General features: G+C 40.0%; 1 protein-coding gene across 4 annotated transcripts in view; it reads right to left on the bottom strand.

The window, feature by feature from the left end:
* Window positions 1-505: 505 nt before the first annotated feature.
* Window positions 506-17422, bottom strand: part of JADE3 (jade family PHD finger 3) — an 87285-nt gene continuing 70368 nt past the window's right edge. For all 4 annotated transcript variants that reach the window (XM_074965842.1, XM_074965835.1, XM_074965852.1 and 1 more), the window contains 7 exons: window positions 15119-15309; window positions 13767-13978; window positions 9505-9672; window positions 8233-8349; window positions 6443-6916; window positions 4895-5012; window positions 506-3830 (listed from right to left, as the gene is read on the bottom strand). In XM_074965842.1, the coding sequence (XP_074821943.1) occupies window positions 2932-3830; window positions 4895-5012; window positions 6443-6916; window positions 8233-8349; window positions 9505-9672; window positions 13767-13978; window positions 15119-15309 (2179 nt within the window). In that variant the 3' untranslated portion in view covers window positions 506-2931. The remainder of the gene's footprint in view (window positions 3831-4894; window positions 5013-6442; window positions 6917-8232; window positions 8350-9504; window positions 9673-13766; window positions 13979-15118; window positions 15310-17422) is intronic.

Genomic DNA, 17422 nt, shown 5'->3' with positions numbered 1-17422 from the left:
CCGAGCCACCATCCACCTCATTTGTACCATACCACAGCACCATTGTGTGAACAAGTGTACATGGCCCATTTATATTTTTCCCCCATATTCAGTTGTACCCAGCCAGGCAAAAATGAAGGTCACTTTCCACAGTGAAGGAGGAACACAAGTGTTAAGTAAGGCTTGTGTGGTAAGCTGCCTGTATGTTTACCTTGATGGCCAGTAATAAAAAACAGAAAAGTTAACTGTTTACCAGATAAGCCTGGATGAGGTCAGTTTCCAAAGTATCCTGTCCAAACGCCATCTTTGGAGTTTTTTTCAGGAGGTTGTGCGGGAAACAGTTTTGCTAAAGCACCAACTCATTAAAATGCTTCTGAGTATGCAAAAATATTAATTTGCACTTGACAAGCTTGGAATCACTTTTGGTAAATTGATTGGTTTAGCAACATACCCACACAAAGGATAAAGCCCTGAATAAATCACAACAAATAAAAATACTGTTAGCAGTTTCATAATTTAATGAAAAAGTACTTGTAAAAAGGGGACATCTGTAAAAGACTGATTCCATCTTGGAAAATTGTGTGTGCGCGTGTGTGTATATATAAAAACAAAATGCAAAACACAAAATTAACAAATAAGGTTAAGAGGTAATACTTCAAACAGTTAGCCACCGAACACACAATAAAAACTAGCAAGTACACTTTGGGGACTATATTTAAGAACTACAAAACCAAGGGCTCCTTCATGTATCTATTAAAATCATGTAAAAATAGCAAAACTATTGCCCCCGCTGGAAAGAGTTACATCCCCAATGAAGCAAAAATTTGAATTTTTGCTGAAGCACCATTTCCCTCCCCTCATCTTTTTCATATGCTGCTGGACATGAAACATGACTGCTCTGCTGGCCTCCAAGATAAATGTTCCCAAGATAAGCTGCACATAATTTTGTGGCCAGAAAAAGGATTAATAATAAATATTGAAGGAGAACTAAGAATCAGAGCTAGAATACAAATGTGTGGATATTTGTTTACTCATTCTGAATGACCCATGGCTTAGGAACAAAAAGTACTTCCCATTAAAATAAAATATATGGAAACCTAAAAATGCTACTGCATATTTACACCAAAAGAAAATTTGAAAGTACATCTCTAGAAAGACAAATTACACAAATATACAGAAAATCAAGACATGAAAGAAAATTAAGGGTTCATGAAACAAAGAGCACAGAACTGCAAAGTTTATTTTGTATTTCCCTACTGAAGTGTTGTCTAGCCCCTGACCAGTTACTATTGTGAGGAAAATTTCCAAGTTAAATCATCTAAAGTATTTTGTTGTACTTTCCCAAACTAAGAGCAAATAAAATAAAATAAATTAAGGCTTTTAAGAAAATCAAGCTGTCATTTGTATTCTGCTAAACGTCTTTATATTGGGAGTTTAACATTTCCTTTTTGGATGAAATTCATCCCAAGCAAAGGAGGCTATAATGCAAGGCTCTCTGCAATGCCTATGCTCCATTTCAGCCCTTGATGCGGGACAGTGGACTTTGCCCATTTCATCAGTCACACGACAGAATTACTCTTGGTTAACAGAACTTACTTTTTTTTTTATTCAAACAAAACAAATCACATGCTGTAAAGAAGAAAATGGGACTTTTTGCTGAGGTTGGGTGAAAGTTAGCATATTAGCATTTGCAACTTTTAAAACTTGTGCAAAGCACTTTTAGTTTGGGAAACAGAAACTAAGTAGAGGTGGCTAAGCAGCTTAACGTAGTCATAGGTCTTACATATGTTTCCAGATTTATCTAGCAATAAAAACGTGCTTCAAATAATGACTGGCTAAATTTTTTCAAACCTGTGTTCCTAAAGTTAAGCTCCTAAACCCCTATTTAGTCACCTAGGCTTGGAAATTTTAGCCCATAGAAAAAAAGGTCAGACAAAATGATTTTTAGTTCAAGCTTATTTTTTAACATACCAGGTATAAATGCCTCCAGATGTGAAACCTCAAGTTTCAAGAGGAACCTGGCATCATCGGTGATTGCCTAAAATTTAAGTGTCAAATCGCATTTTTCTTTGAAGTAGTACATCTACTTTTGTAAACACTATCCACAAATTTAGTCATCTTTACTTGTTAGCTGGGTAAAATATTTACAAGTGCATCCCACAACAAGCAACTATGTACAAAGATAAAAAAACTGAAGTACTAGAAGTTGAATATTTACAAAATAAAGTGAATTACTGTCAAGAGAAACACAGCCTTTAGCCAGAGCAAAGTATGGGGGCACATCTAGAGGTCAGTGAGTTTGGCAGCATTTGTGATGCTTGCTTCCACACTGCAGAGAGAAGTTACAAGCATCACTGGAGTTCTAACCTTTCTGCAGAACAGGATCCCCATTTAGTCGTCACTTAGACCACAATCCAACAAAGAATTTAAACATGTGCTTTAAATTTAAAGTGTGTGAGTACTCCCACTGGAGTCAATGGAACTATTCATGTGCTTAAAGTTTTAAGCACATGCTTAAGTTTTTGCTGATCAGGGTCATATTGCAGGTGCAACAGGAATGCAGTTTTAGTGTCTGCATTAATCTTTTACAGCATGTCACAGAGCAATGCAAGGACTCCTTTAATACCTGGTCCAGCAGCACAAAATTGACATTTTTAACAATGCCTTACACAAAAGCAGGTAAAAAGGAAGCAGCTCCTGGAGTTATGCAAAAAGATTAACAGCTCCATACTCTCCCAGATGTTAACCTGTAATAAAGCATATTGATTTCTACACAACCTTGACTATCCCTTTAAAATCGCAAGCCAATTCACTACTGAAAACTACTCTCCTTTTTCACTGCATTTCTTCCTAATGTAAATCCTACACTGTTTTCTGAAACCCTCTGATGCCTAGGTTTGCGCCAATACACTGGATTATGCAAAGGCTGAGTTACCCCTTAGGGGTTTATAATCACCTTTGTACTGAACTGTGAGAAATTATATTTTTTTTGTTTCTATTGTGACACTCTCTACCAAAGTCTTTACTTTGGCTTTCTCTCTCTGAGCTGCTTCTCCTTAATCTGACTTGTTCTTTATTCTCATCACTTTCAGCTTCAGAGTCACTTAGCTCCAAATCAGGGCAATACCCATCATTATCCTGGTATGGAGCTCCTCCTGTCTGGAATTCAAGAGTCTGCTTGCTCCACAAACGTTCTTTTGTTGAAAGCCTCCTTGTTGGCTTTTCACAGCACCTCAGATCTTCTGTGGTCCTCACCAAACTGTTGGTAGCCTCTTTAAAGGACCTGCTAAAATGTTCTATTGTAGATTTTCTAAAATTGCTTTGACTAGCCAAATGAGCAGTGAGCACAGATTCTTGCTCATATGGTGTCTGGCTGGATCTGTCTCTCTGAGTTACATCTCCAGCCCTGCCCATTAAGCCATTGGATTTCTTAAGTCTTGAGTTCTCTTGCTGCATTTTTCCATTCCCAATGGAAGACTGTCCATGCAATGCAGCTTGAAGTGCTAATGGTTTACCAGATGACTGCCCACGATGAAACTCTGGTGACTGTGCAGGTCCAGAATCTTTTGTTTCATTCCTAGTCTTGCCAATCCCTACCAATAACCCATTACTTCGGTTGTCATGCGGATACCTAGAGTATGATTTTGCTTTAATTTCAAATGACTCCTTTGACATCTGCACGTTCCTTTTGTTGTAAACGGTGATGTTGTCAGGAGAAAGGGGTCTGTTGCCAGGTTTCATCGAGTTATTTTTGCAGTCACCCAGCGCCGATTTGGGCATTTTTAATTTCAAGGTGATTCTGGGAGGTGGGTAGAACAGTGTGTTCTCTAGTGCACTTGTCAGTGAATGGCCTGAGAGAGAAAACAGAAAAGATGTATTTAAAAGGTGGTAAGACTTTCCTTAAACTTAGTTAATAGTTTTCCTGCCTATAAAGAGCGTGCACACATTAAGGAGCATTTTCAATTAGTCTAACAATTACTACTGAGGTGCATTTAGAATGTTAAGGAGAAGCTGTTAACTAAAAATTAAATTGTTCCAAAGCACCAAACAGAACTTATGGAAGCATTTTAATATTTCTATTCTGTAAGGACAGTTTTCTCTTCAAATTTATAGTATAAAGCTAGGTATGCTTTAAAACGTTTTTCACCCAATATATTACAGACTGTATTATATAAATGCACAGCCCCTGCATTCAGTTAAAAATAATCATACAGAGTACATATTCTTCCTCATTCCAGAAGCTTCAATCATTGTTTCATGACGTTCACTAGAAAAAGCAAGGCACACAGTTGTTTTGGGAACATTAGCGTTCCAGGGCAGCTACTATCCATTTTTAACTTCATAAAACATTATGTGGGGTGGACAAAAATGACAAATTGCAAACTGAGAAACTCGTTTGAAACATTCATGACCTATGGAAGGAGACATGAGAATAGTGTGAATTTGTGTCAATCATTCTCGCCATCTCTGTCTGAAGGAAATAATTAACAGCAAGTGAGCAATTTTCCTTCAACTGGGGAGCGACCAATAGATGTGTGCAATATATAGCCACTGTGGGGAAAATGGGAGTATAGAACGGTAACCCAAAGAGAAAATCCCACAACCTGCCTGATGCAGTTACCAGTAATACAGCTGTGGTGCCTAGATGCTACAGTGATTGGTATTCCATCCTATCCTAGATATTTATGGGGTGCCATATACAGATGAGATACCAAAGTATGACTCTGGAGAAGATGGAAATGCTCTGCATGTGCCACTAATTAGGAAAGCTGGCAAGGAGAGTGCATACTCACAAGAGCCCATTAAAAACACAGGTTCACAGTGTTTAAAATGCCAACAGTGACCTGGGGCAGACATACCCAGAGTCAGAATCTTTAGCCGATACAATTACTGGTATTTTGTATGTATAGATTACCTGCTGCAATTTCCTGATTAATGAGCTGGACTTGCAAATTGAAGACTTGTTCGTGTACTTTACTGTGGGACAGTTTCAGTTTCTCTCTTCTGCTCACCATGTAGCAGAGATTCCGTACCTACAGTTTAAAAAAAAAAAAAAAAATTAGAATTTTCTTAAAAAGTGGTCAAGAATGTTACATTAACATTTGAATTCTTGAACAAAGCATCTTCACACATGTAAAGAAAGCCCTATAATCGAAAAGTTCCATAGTGAATTTCATAGAATCATATGCAACTATAAGCCAAGTATTTTCAATTGCAAGGATTTTTTTTTTAAATCATTAAAGAAGATGCTAAAAGCGATCTGCAAAGCAGTTGGTCAAAGTCTCATCTATATTAGCAACAAGTGAACAAATAAGTAGGTTAAAAGAAGAGCCATCAAGCAGATTTTAGAACTCACTCCCCCCCGCCCTCCTTTCTTAAACCCCACACCACATAGCCCATTCAGATCATCAGCTGCTACTCTGGTACATTACTCCCACTAGTACTGCAATTGTGTGGGACCAGCCTGCAGGAAGGCTAAATGTTTTTTTTTAAATACAGCCATATTGTGTTTTTCTGAAGCTACTGCAATTTTATAAAGTAATACATTTTACAAAAACATACAATAGTTTGTTTTTCTTAACAGCACACTTATCATACTAGAAAACCATAGTGACATGGGGACTTCATGAATCTTAAATAAGATTCAAGTTAAGGTCCCCCAGTCAGTCTGGCTATTGGCCACTTAGCTCTCATATTGCTGAAATTTGACACAGTGACTTACAGGTCACCTTTAAAATGAGGCTCTCAATTCCCACACAATTTTGCCAGTTTTGAAAGGCTTTCAGAATTAGTCCTTTTGGATGATCGCTTTAATAGTTTGGGGGGGGGGGGGGTTAAGACTATTCCAGGGGTTATAGCCCTCTACTTTCACTCACTCATTTACGTTAATAGCAATATTTCCACCCACTATAATGGTAGCAGAATCAGGTGCTAAATCTCTTGATGAAATGTCAAAAATGTTGTGGAACATAAACAGCCTATGTTTTGTTGAACAATATTTGCTGAGTGTTCCCCATGACACACAATTAGACCTGTTCGAAAATCAGAATTTGTCCTATAAGAAATTCCAACATTTGTTTTAATCCCAAAATGAGACAAAAAGTTGAAATATTCCACAAAAATTCTCAATAAGTTCAGAAAATTTTGTTCTCATGTCAGACATTTCAAAATATCACCACATTAAAAAAAATTCATTTTGAATAGTTTTCCTGTAAAAAAATAAAATTGTAAACTTGTGCCGAAAACACCACCACAATTGTTTCTGGCAGAAGTTTACACATTAGTTCTCGGACTCTGACGTCAAGGGACTTTTCAGACAAAGTTGGACGTAATACACTTCTGATTTCATCATAAGAAAGTTGAAAAAAGCATTTACAAGAAATTTTAAGCACAGCATTTAAGGCAAGAACCTCGCTCACCTATAGGTATGTAGTCAAAAAACCTTTACCATCCAAACTCTTACCCTTTCTAGATCCTGCCTCAAATGCATGAACATCCTCATGCGGGTATGAATGCTGTCTTCTTTTGGCTGCACCAAGCCATTTTCTTCATCCTCCTTGGGAGGAAACAATGGTTTGTTAAGGTTACTTTTCCGCTTTAATTTCCAGTAATTATAAATGAAGTCCACAGCAATTTTAGGAAGGCCCAGTTCTGCTGCAACATCTTCCACTTTAACTAACGAGTAGAACTCCTCCTCCAGCTCTCTCAGTTTCTGAGCACGCAAACTAGTTTTCTCACTCTCTGTTTGCTTCTGGTCTGCCATGCTCTTGGGGTTCTCCTCAACGTCAGGCACCGAATTCTGCTTGTTTTTGCTATGCTTTAGGCAGTACGACTTGAACTTGACCTCATCCCCATCGTCCAAAATGGCCTTCATCTCTAGGCTATGCTCAAAGGCACAGGTGACATGAAAGGCAGTGATGCAGCTTTTCACAGAGCACTATGAGTGAAACACTAGAGTCAGCCAATAGTAGCAACAAAAGGAGAAAAAGGACCAAGGAATGCTTAAGTTATATAAAACCCACCCCTTTAAATACACTTTTCCATGTTATACTTAAAAATTTAATGAGCCTTAAGTACTCCTCAGCTGAGAAACCATGTTAAGTTTCATCCCAAAGCAAGTCAATTCTTCCACATTAAAATCCCATAAAAATAAAGTGTTATAATAGAAACTGTAATTTAATCTTAAGTAGGGAAATTCAAACATATAAATATTTAGTACATCTGACAAAACCAAATTTAAGCGGAACTGGGTTATCCGGCTAACAGTTCCAGTATTTTCTTCCTCTGATTTCACAGAACCTATAATTACATCCTGTTTCAAAAGGAATGTAAGTTTAGAACTTATTTTTTTCTGTGAGTAAGATGTTAAATTGAAGACACTTCTGTCCATCTCTGGCAATTGTCCACTTGGTAGTTAAACATCTCATAGCTTTATTCAAAGGCAGTTCTTTGTCTTGACCAGGACACTAGTTCAGGAGTTCCCAATTTTTTTTTTTCTGAGCCCACTTCAGAGATTCAGGTCCATGCATACACCTCTCCCTCCACCCCTTTCTAAGAGACAGGGCAGGAGGTGCCTTTCTCGCTCCTCCCCACACAAGGGAATTGAACAGGACCATGCTGAAGGGCTAGGGTCAGCCAGGGACTGGAAGGTTGCATCTGGTAAGTACTGACCCAACCCCCTCCTGAGCCTGTGAGCCCTTCAGTGTGGCCCCATACACTTCCCTGCACAGGCTCTGTCTGGCAGGGGAAGCAGACAGGGCTCTGTGTCCCCAGGCCACACTGAAGGGCTGATGGGTTCAGAAGGGGGAGGGTCAGTACTCACCAGGTGCACCCCTCTGGTCCCCTGCCAGCCTCCTCGGCAGAGGAGGGTAACTGCCGGTTGGTGGCTGCTGCAGCAGTGAAAGACCAGGAGGGACAGGGAGACTGAGAAAGCCCGCACAGAGCCCTGTCCCCTTCCACTAACAGACAGACAGAGCCCCCTGCTGATCTCGGCCCAGTCAGGTCCACATGCCCTCACCCCCTGATAATCTCATCTCTCCCCCTCACACACACTTTGAAAATCTCTGCTCTAGCTCAAAAGTTTCCGAATGTCCAAGACTGTTTAATGAGCTATTGCTAAGAGCATGGCAGGTGCCACGTTTGCAAACAGTCACTGCCATTATGAAGCATTAGGAATGTGAAAAATGCTATTTAAATCCAAATTCTGTTTTTCATGCTCAGATTGATAGAAGTCATTGCAGAACTGGTACATACCTGAATGCAAGCACCGGTTTTAAGTTTGCATAAGCTACAGACTAAAGCCCATCGACTTGGCGGAATGTGAGACACTTTTGTGATTGGTTCCATCCTTTCTGGGCAAGCAATGCTAACCTGCAAACAACAATAGTGCAGGAAGCATTTATCAGGACAGTTTAAAAAAAATTAAAAAAAAAAAATCAATCTATTTTTTAGTACATTAGTAAGAAAACAAATACCTCCAGTAAAATCAAACTACATTGCTACAGCATCTGGTAAACTGGCAAAGAAATGTGAGAAGCAGTGATGGAAAGCGGGGGCTTGAAGGAGTTTGAGGCTTGGGACCCTGCAGAGTCCAGCAGGTAGGAATGCACACAGAGCTTAGCCTATGGTTCAATATTAATCTTGATCCATCTTTCCACCACCACAATTTTTGGATCATTCCAGTCTCATTACAATTATGTAAATCTATATTCCTTCACATTAATGAAATTCCTGATTTATAATCCATCTCCTTACATAGATTTCTGACTGTAAAGCCCGTTTTATAAATGCTCTAATCTTCTTTCATTGAGAGATTTAGGATACTTCGAAAGATAAAACATTGTTACACTCACTGAATTTGTAAGGCTACTTTAGCAGTGATTAAATTTTTTTTAACCAAGATAATAATGTAATTTTCTGAGAATTTCTGCAACTGGAAATTAAAAGTTACTGTCCAGTGATCTGAAAACACACTTTGCACATACTGCATTAATTTAAATGATGTTCTCATTTCAGAACAATCACTATGTCACTATGCAACGTTGTGAAACCAGGTAAAGTACACAGCAACTGTTAAAAATATTACACAGAACAGAGAAATTCAAATCACTCAACGAAAACCGTTGCTCTGTAGCTACACATTACACTGAGGATGCACATGCTATTTTATCGGGAAATAAGTCAAGTGTGTAAGTAAAAGAGAAGGAAAACTAAATAAGTAATTGTCCATAAATTGTAGCGGCTTGCAACAGTAATGCTTCCATGTAAGTCAGTCAGATGCTTGTAACATGGCTAAAAAGTGCTTACTACAATAAATGGAAGGAAAAGAATGCTATTCTTAGCAGTACATGACTTGGATGGTCCAATTTTTATAAATCATACAAACTTCATCAGAACATCATCTAGTATTAATTATTATCCCCTTAACTCAACATTAAGATTGGGCACAGTACGGGGTAAGGATAATGATGAGAAAGAGTTTGTTTAAAAAAAAAAAAAAAAAAAAGGTATATAAATTAGTTTTACCTCTGGAATCCAGAGGGCACAGCTCACATGTGCCCACTTGGTCCCTGTCCTAGTAGCTTTCATGGCACCTCCTCTCTTTGGACACAGGAGACACTGAGGATGTATTCCCAGAACACAAGTGCGACACAACCAGCTGCCTTCGGGAACCTTTAAGATTCCGTAACATGCCTTGGGACAAAGGAAAATTCTCTCTGCTTCAGCGTATAGGTGAGACAATATCAGAGGCTTACATCAATGACTATCATATTATTAAAAAAACTACATTCTACAAATCTTATCCAAACACAACACTTTCTCTTGGATGTAATTAGTACCTCCTTATCAAACACACACAGACCAGAATGGACACAAATTAAATGTTAATTGTAATGGGGTGGGTGGCTTTCAGAGGCAAAGAGAGCAGTTGGGTACCCAACTACCACTGAAAGCCAATAAAAAGGTAGGCACTAACCGTCCTTTGTATCTTTGATAATCTCTCCATAAAAAGCTAGGATTATAGTTCAAACAAAGTCAAGGGATGCAAAAGTTATGGTTCCTACAAATTATTTTCCCTTTTCTTTGTAAAATTTATGTTAAAATATACACATGTAAAACATGGTGCTGAAGGATCCTTACTTTTCCATTTGTCTTTCTACAATGGTAGCTCTAGAAAATTTAATAAAAGAAATTTAAAAATTACATGAAAAAAATAGCGATTTCCTGTGATTAATAATACCATTTACAATGGTTCCAGGTATACGTTTTGAAGGTCACTTAGGGTAGTAAACCCCCTCCCCCCAAATCTTCACACCTTTGCTACAGCTGTTTGGCTGGAGACTGTTAGGATTACCACAGCAGTTCATAACTATGTTGATTGTATCCTGCCAACTGAAATTTTTTCTTCTAAATGGAGGCTTACCATTTTTTAAAGTATTGCAGAGTGCAGCAAAAATTGTGGAAACAACCTAGAATCTTCTGTGTCCCCACCATTTCCAACTCTGAGGAATGCATGGTTTGCAAAGTTTAAGAAATGGAAATAGAGATCCTCATTGATAACGATACTCATTTTTAATATATATGTGCTGAAAGTCTCAAACTACTTGTTTCCACAAATGTCTGATTCCATGTGACTACTCTAAGGCCCTGTTTATTAACAGATGTTTGTCAGAAGTTTCCTACCATTCCTGCTTCAGAGTTAGCAATGTCGAAAGCCCTACTTTTAGATGGCCACTAGCTGCAGCCACGGTTTTAAAACTCAATTTATTAGAGATGTTCTGAGCAGCACTAGAGGACACAGAGCTTAAAGAATCAGAAGCCCTGTCTACACTAGGGCCCGCAACACTACTGTCTGATTTTTTGTTTTTAATTTAAGTCTGCCTAATGCCAATCAACCCTAAGGATTCTAGTGCCTCAAGGGACTCAATAGACTTCACAGAGCTAGTGTTTCTAGACTAAAACAATACACGTTAAAATCTCTAATTATAATCACAGAAACATCTGAAAATTTGAAGTTCATACAGCAACTCAGCTCATCTCAGGAATATCACACATGCATTAGAGAGAACATACAGTAACAAAATAATACCTGCAAGGATGCTGAGGTACAGTGGCTACGGAAAGTGAATTTTCCAATCTGAACTATTAAAAAAAAGCTGTAGTAGACATTTTCCCCTTAGATAAAATCCAGATTTTTAAAATATTCCCTTATGAGAAAGTCTATCCTTATTGTTCTGCAAAAATGCATACTCTCATGCTGGCTTTTTGACTTCAAGACCTGAGTATCAAAATTAAGCATAAGAATACAAAGACGAGCAAAATGAGGAAGAAAAAATTCTTTCCTTGAGTCTGTCAAAATACTTATAACAAACACCAAACAAAGTCAAATTAATCTCTAAACACTTAAACTTTAAAAAAAAAATTGAGTGGCAAGGTTGAAAAATGTAACAGTACTTCTAAAAAAACCAACAGAGGGAGCTCTTGCCTAAGAAATGATTTAGCAAGTCAGCTTTTCATTTTATGTGATATTTTAAGTTGGAATTGGAAAAGGTACAGAAACAGGCAACAAAAATTAGGGGTATGGAACAGCTTTCATATGAGGAGAGATTAATAAGACTGGGACTTTTCAGCTTGGAAAAGAGACAGCTAAGGGGGGCACATGACAGAGGTCTATAAAATCTTGACTGGTGTGGAAAAAGTAAATAAGGATGTGTTATTTACTCCTTATAAAACAAGAATTAGGAGTCACCAAATTAAATTAATAGGCAGGTTTAAAACAAACAAAAGGAAGCATTGCTTCACACAACGCACCGTCAACCTGTGGAACTCTTTGCCAGAGGATGTTGTGAAGGCCAAGACTGTAACAGGATTCAAAAGAGAACTAGGTACGTTCCTGGAGGTCCATCAATGGCTATTAGAATGGGTAGGGATGGTGTCCCTCGCCTCTATTTGCCAGAAGCTGGGAATGGGCGAAAGGGGATGCATCACCTGATGATTACCTGTTCATTCCCTCTGGGGCACCTGGCATTGGCCACTGTCAGAAGACAGAATACTGGGCTAGATGGACCTTTGGTCTGACCCAGTATGGCCATTCTTATATTAAGTTCACACGTAGATTTTTACTCCTACTATTACTCAGTTTACAAACAGTTTTAGTACCTCAAATCCGATTTCAGATTCCTTTGATTCGGCATTTTCTAGTTAATGGCTTCATTTCTTATTCTAGGAAGCCTAGACTAAGGGCCTGGCTATAACGGAAACTTCAAAGCGCTGCCACGGGAGCGCTTCCAAGTGCGAGAGCTCCTGGTAATCCACCTCCACAAGGGGATTAGCTCAGAGCGCTGGAGCCTGTCCACACGAGCGCTTTAAAGTGCTCAGGCTCGCTGTGCTCAAGGGGGTGATTTTTCACACCCCTGAGCCAGCAAGTTAGAGCGCTATAAAAGGTAAGCGTAGACAAGCCCAAAGTGCGGGTCTATACTTAAAAAGCAGCACTGGCGCAGCTGCAGCGCTTCAGTGAAGATGTGAGTACACCACCAGGAGAGCATCTCCAAGCCACCTCCCCGAAAGGCAGTAGCTATATTTGCTGTAGACAGAGCACTGTCTACACTGGGACTTAGGCTGATATAACTGCATCGCTCAGGGGTGTGGATTTTTCACACCCCTGAGCGATGCAGTTATACCAACGTAAGTGCATAGCGTAGACCTGGGGTAAGAAAAACTGACTTTTTGAAGAGTGGCTTCAGCGTTTTTTGTTAATGAAATAAATTAGAGAGAAACTACCGCAGTTACATTTTTTTTGTGCTGTCTAGACGGGTAGACTACAAAAGATGCTATATTACACCATTTGACTCTGTGAATGTGGTGACTAACAAAGTCAATGCATTCGCTCAGAGCTTTGCTAAATTAGAGTTACCAAAAACACCGGGGGAAAATTTGATAATGATTACTATGCTAATCCAGCTAACACTGATGTCCAGCGCAACAAAGAATGATTTTCAGAGGTCTATGTAAGTTATGTTCACTGAGTGTTCAGTTATAATTGTCACAAAATAAGAGATGTCTTAGTCTAATTTCAAAAAGTTTACAGCATCATCTCTTCCAAAAAAGGACTCTAGAAATCAGAACCCTGCAGTCTGTTCTACGAGTAAGAATCCCTGTACTCATGTGTTGCCCCACTGAACTCATCCAGTTGCAAGATCAAATTAATGTTTGCAATATCATAATAAGAAACATCCCTGGCTGACAGGTACTGGCCAGAAGCTTGCTAACACTTCTGAAAAATCAGTCCACGTACTTAGGTGCCTAAATTTGGTTTTTGATGCCCAGCTTTAGGCAGGTTTCAGAGTGGTTCTGGCCCAAATTAACTGGCCAAACAAGGATGGAAAACCCCAGTCAGTTCCTTAACGAAGGCTCTATAATTCTTAGCATCTTTCTACCTTCAAAGCACCTTAAAATACTAAATTCATCCTTACAGTATACCTGTGAAGTTGGCAAGTATCATCCCCGTTTTAAAGATGGGGAAAGAATTTGCGCTGGGCCACAGAAAAGTGCTTGCCAGAGCTGGGATTAGACCTGCATTCCCCCTGTCCTCAGACCACATCAGTTCGATATTCACTGTGCTAGACAGCATAATCAAGTCTATTTGTAAGAATACAAAAGTCCACCTTCAAGCAGTTGCAGTCGCCATGTCTAGAAGATCTTAAAAGCCCTCCAAATTGCTATTTAAAGCTCGTTCAGATTACACACCCACCAACAAAAACAATTTCAACATCTCTTCTAACACAAACCTGATGGACACAAACGTTACACTTGTCACAAAACACCATATCATTCCCATCTTCACTGTCAGGAGACTGGCACACGTCACAGATCACATTTTCATCGTATTCTATGCCCAGCCCTTCCTCAGTCTCAATAGCATGGTTCATATTCTCATGACATTGCCGTTCCAGGACTTCTACTGTCTTCTCCATTGTGTTCTCATCAAGGGGCCCACATCCTGCAAGAGAGGAGGGGATTAGAATGCATACACCATCCATGAGTAAAGATAGGACACAGGAAAACACAAAAGAGAAATACACTTCTATCAACTAATAAAGGAAACCGAGCCCACTTTTTCATCATTATGTAAATCCTGATGCAAATATTTATTGACAAAATGTTTATTATCCACTAGTTACATGTGGTTTAATATAGTTTTGAAGTTAGCCAGTGAACTTTAACAAAATAATAAACAAACCAAATCTTTGAGTAAAAAGCTAAACTACAGTAACTTTTCTTTACGACCACAACTTAAGCAAATAGAGCAACGTGCAGAAGAGAAACCGCTACAATGCCACATGGTACAATGTGCTTTTCAAAAAGTCGTTTGCTCCCAAGAGTAATTTTCGATCAGAAAAAGTTTATATCTTGCTATAAAATCCCACAAAATATTCCAAAACCCAACATATCTAGTATACTGCCAGACTGATTAGCATGATGGCAGGGAAAAATTCATTTTTAATAAAATGGTAAATGAATACGCTATCAAGCGGTGATGAAACAATCTGGCTTTTCTCCATATCACCCCGTCTTCACAAACAAAACAAACCCAACCCACACACACACTTTGTCCACTCAGATTAAATGTAAATCCGCTGTAACGGAAGCCTGTTTTAAAAGGATCTGCAACACTAAAATCAGATCGTCACAACATCCTGAGTATTGTGTATTTAGAATGCAAGCTCCAGGAGGCAGAGACTGTCTGCCTCAAAGTCAAACTACAAGTCCACATTTCGTAGCGATACCGTGCATATTTATAAGGAATGAAAATACCAGCTTTTTTCTTGTGCACAAGGGGAATTTCAAGTTTTAGGGACTTAAATTGTTTAAGCCACTTGATATTTGTTTTGAGTCCGCAAAAGCTGTACATAATCATGAAGGATACGAAGAAGTAAGTTCTTAGCCTCAATTTGTAAATCTTTCAAATTAAGCTAACGTAGCAAATGACTTCTGTAAATGCTTTCTTGACAGAATTATCAGCATTCTAATGTTATTTTTCCCTAACATTTTTCTTCTAAACTCATCTCTACAAATACCCAAGACCACTTATTGAACTCTCAACTCAATTTTTAACAACTAAATTGTATTGTAAAATTACCCATTTCTGTAAGCTCCTCATTTAATTCTTGAAGCCAAAAGATATCCATGTCATCCAAGTCATAGCGACACACAGATTCTGCCAGTTCCAGAATATTGATGTAACCAGGTTCTGTGGGCTCTTGGCTGGAACAATGGATGTACTTCCTAGGTCGTGTATACAGTACTTCCTTCACCTTTTCTGCTACAACCCTAAATGCAAAATTAAGAGAAATGGCATGGTTAGCTATAGTTCTTTGGTTACAGCCCATTCCAGAAGAGGTTGCGTCTGGTATCAGGTGCAAAATGCCCTCCATTTCCACTGACTTCCACTGGCCCAATGACTGACAAGAGCGCCAGGGTGGTGTTTTGGCAATGAAAAAGTCTGTTCAGGAACTCTGTTAAGGTCACTAGCTGTCACGTGGAGTTTTGGTTCCTACTGACTGAGCCCTGACTCAGTGAACTAGAGGACTGATGATCAGAAAGTCTTTAGATCACACCGTATTGACCAGACAACTCATGTTTCAAGACTACTGTGTAAGTGTCACTTCCATACATGAAAAGTCCTAGAAGGAAAAAAAAAAAAAAGATTAATTCTGTATATGGAATAGTTTTCTAAATTATATAATAGGGTCTTAATTTAATTTGAAATCAAAATTAATTCTAGTTTTTAATTAAATTTTAAAAATGGACAAACACATGCCTTCAACTGGACCATTTTGGAATTGTTTATGAAGTTGCAGAAGACATTATGTACATAAAATTCATACACCTTTGTTCAAGCCTTCTTCTAAACTGTAACGAAGTCTTTGTGACAATTAGATTCCTGATTGATAATCTAGCACAGGGGTCGGCAACCTATACCACGCGTGCTAAAGATGGCACGCGAGCTGATTTTTAATGGCATGCTGCTGCCTGCCGGCAGCCGGGACCCCAGCAGGCAGCAGCATGCCATTAAAAATCCTGCCCACCCCTCTCCGGCCTCATGGGGGCAGGGTGAATAAGTTTGGTCCTGGCAGCTGCTGCTGCAGGGTAGGCAAGTTCTCTCCCCCCCTGAACCTCTTCCCCCAGCATGCTGGGTTCCTGCCCCTCCTCCTCTCCCTCCCTACCACCGATCAGCTGATGGCCCTTGCGAGGGAAGGGGGGAAGCGGAGCCGCAGCGCGCTTGCTGCTCCAGAAAGGAGGCGAAGAAGGGACAGGGACATCCCCTCCAGCCCCCTGCCATGAGCCGCTCTGGGCAGGGGGCTGGGAGCACCCCCAGGACGCTAGCCCTCTGCCCTGACCCCTACACCCCCCCCACACACACTCCCAGCCCTCTGCCCTCACCCCTGCACCCCCCCACACCCCATGCCCTGACTCCCACACCCCCCTCACATACCCAGCCCCCACATGCCGACTCTTGCACCCCTCACATTCCCACCCTACCCCTCACACCAAATGGGAGCTCCTGCACCCCCACACACATTCCCACCTGCACCCCACGTGCCAAATGGGCGCTGTCCAGGTAACCACTCCACACCCAAACCTCCTGCCCCAACCCTGTGCCCCCTCCCTCATTCTAGCTTCTGGACAGACCCTGTGCTCAGTGCACTCCCACCCTCAGCTCAGTGCACAGAGAGAGAAAGAGAATAAGCTAGAACCAGGGAGAAGATAGATACCCACTCTATGTGGGCAGGGCTAGGATCCCAGACCGGCAGCGGGCTGAGTGGAGCCAACAGCCAGAATCCTGGCTGGCAGGGGCCGGCAGACAGAACCACTGGCCCTGCTCAGCCTGCTGCTGGTCTGGGGTCCCAGCCGCAGGCCCCACTCAGCCTGCTGCCGGCCTAGGTGAACGAAACCCCAGGCTGGCAGCGGGCTGAGCGGGCCGGCAGCATAAGATCAGCATTTTAATTTAATTTTAAATGAAGCTTCTTAAACATTTTGAAAACCTTGTTTACTTTACATACAACAATAGTTTAGTTATATAATATATAGACTTATAGAGAGAGACCTTCTAAAAAGCGTTAAAAATGTATTACTGGCACGCAAAACCTTAAATTAAAAGTGAATAAATGAAGACTCGGCACACCACTTCTGAAAGGTTGCTGACCCCTGATCTAGCAGATAACTGGTCCTTTTCAACAGAATTTTGTCTGGCAATGGAAGGGGAAGAAAATAGATGCATGCTCCACATTTTGGATAAATAGTCCCTATTTACATTCATTTTCAAATGACACCTTATAGAAGCCAATGCTTATAGTATTATTTTGGGTGTGTAAGAAGAAATCTGTTGCCAAGTGGACACTGAAGGAGAAAGAACATAGCTAAAATAACCAGGTAACAAGGG

This window comes from Natator depressus, chromosome 1 (assembly GCF_965152275.1).
Source record: "Natator depressus isolate rNatDep1 chromosome 1, rNatDep2.hap1, whole genome shotgun sequence".
Lineage (NCBI taxonomy): Eukaryota > Metazoa > Chordata > Testudines > Cheloniidae > Natator > Natator depressus.
The sequence above is the reverse complement of the archived record's forward strand: the minus strand, read 5'-3'. Positions and strand labels throughout refer to the sequence as shown.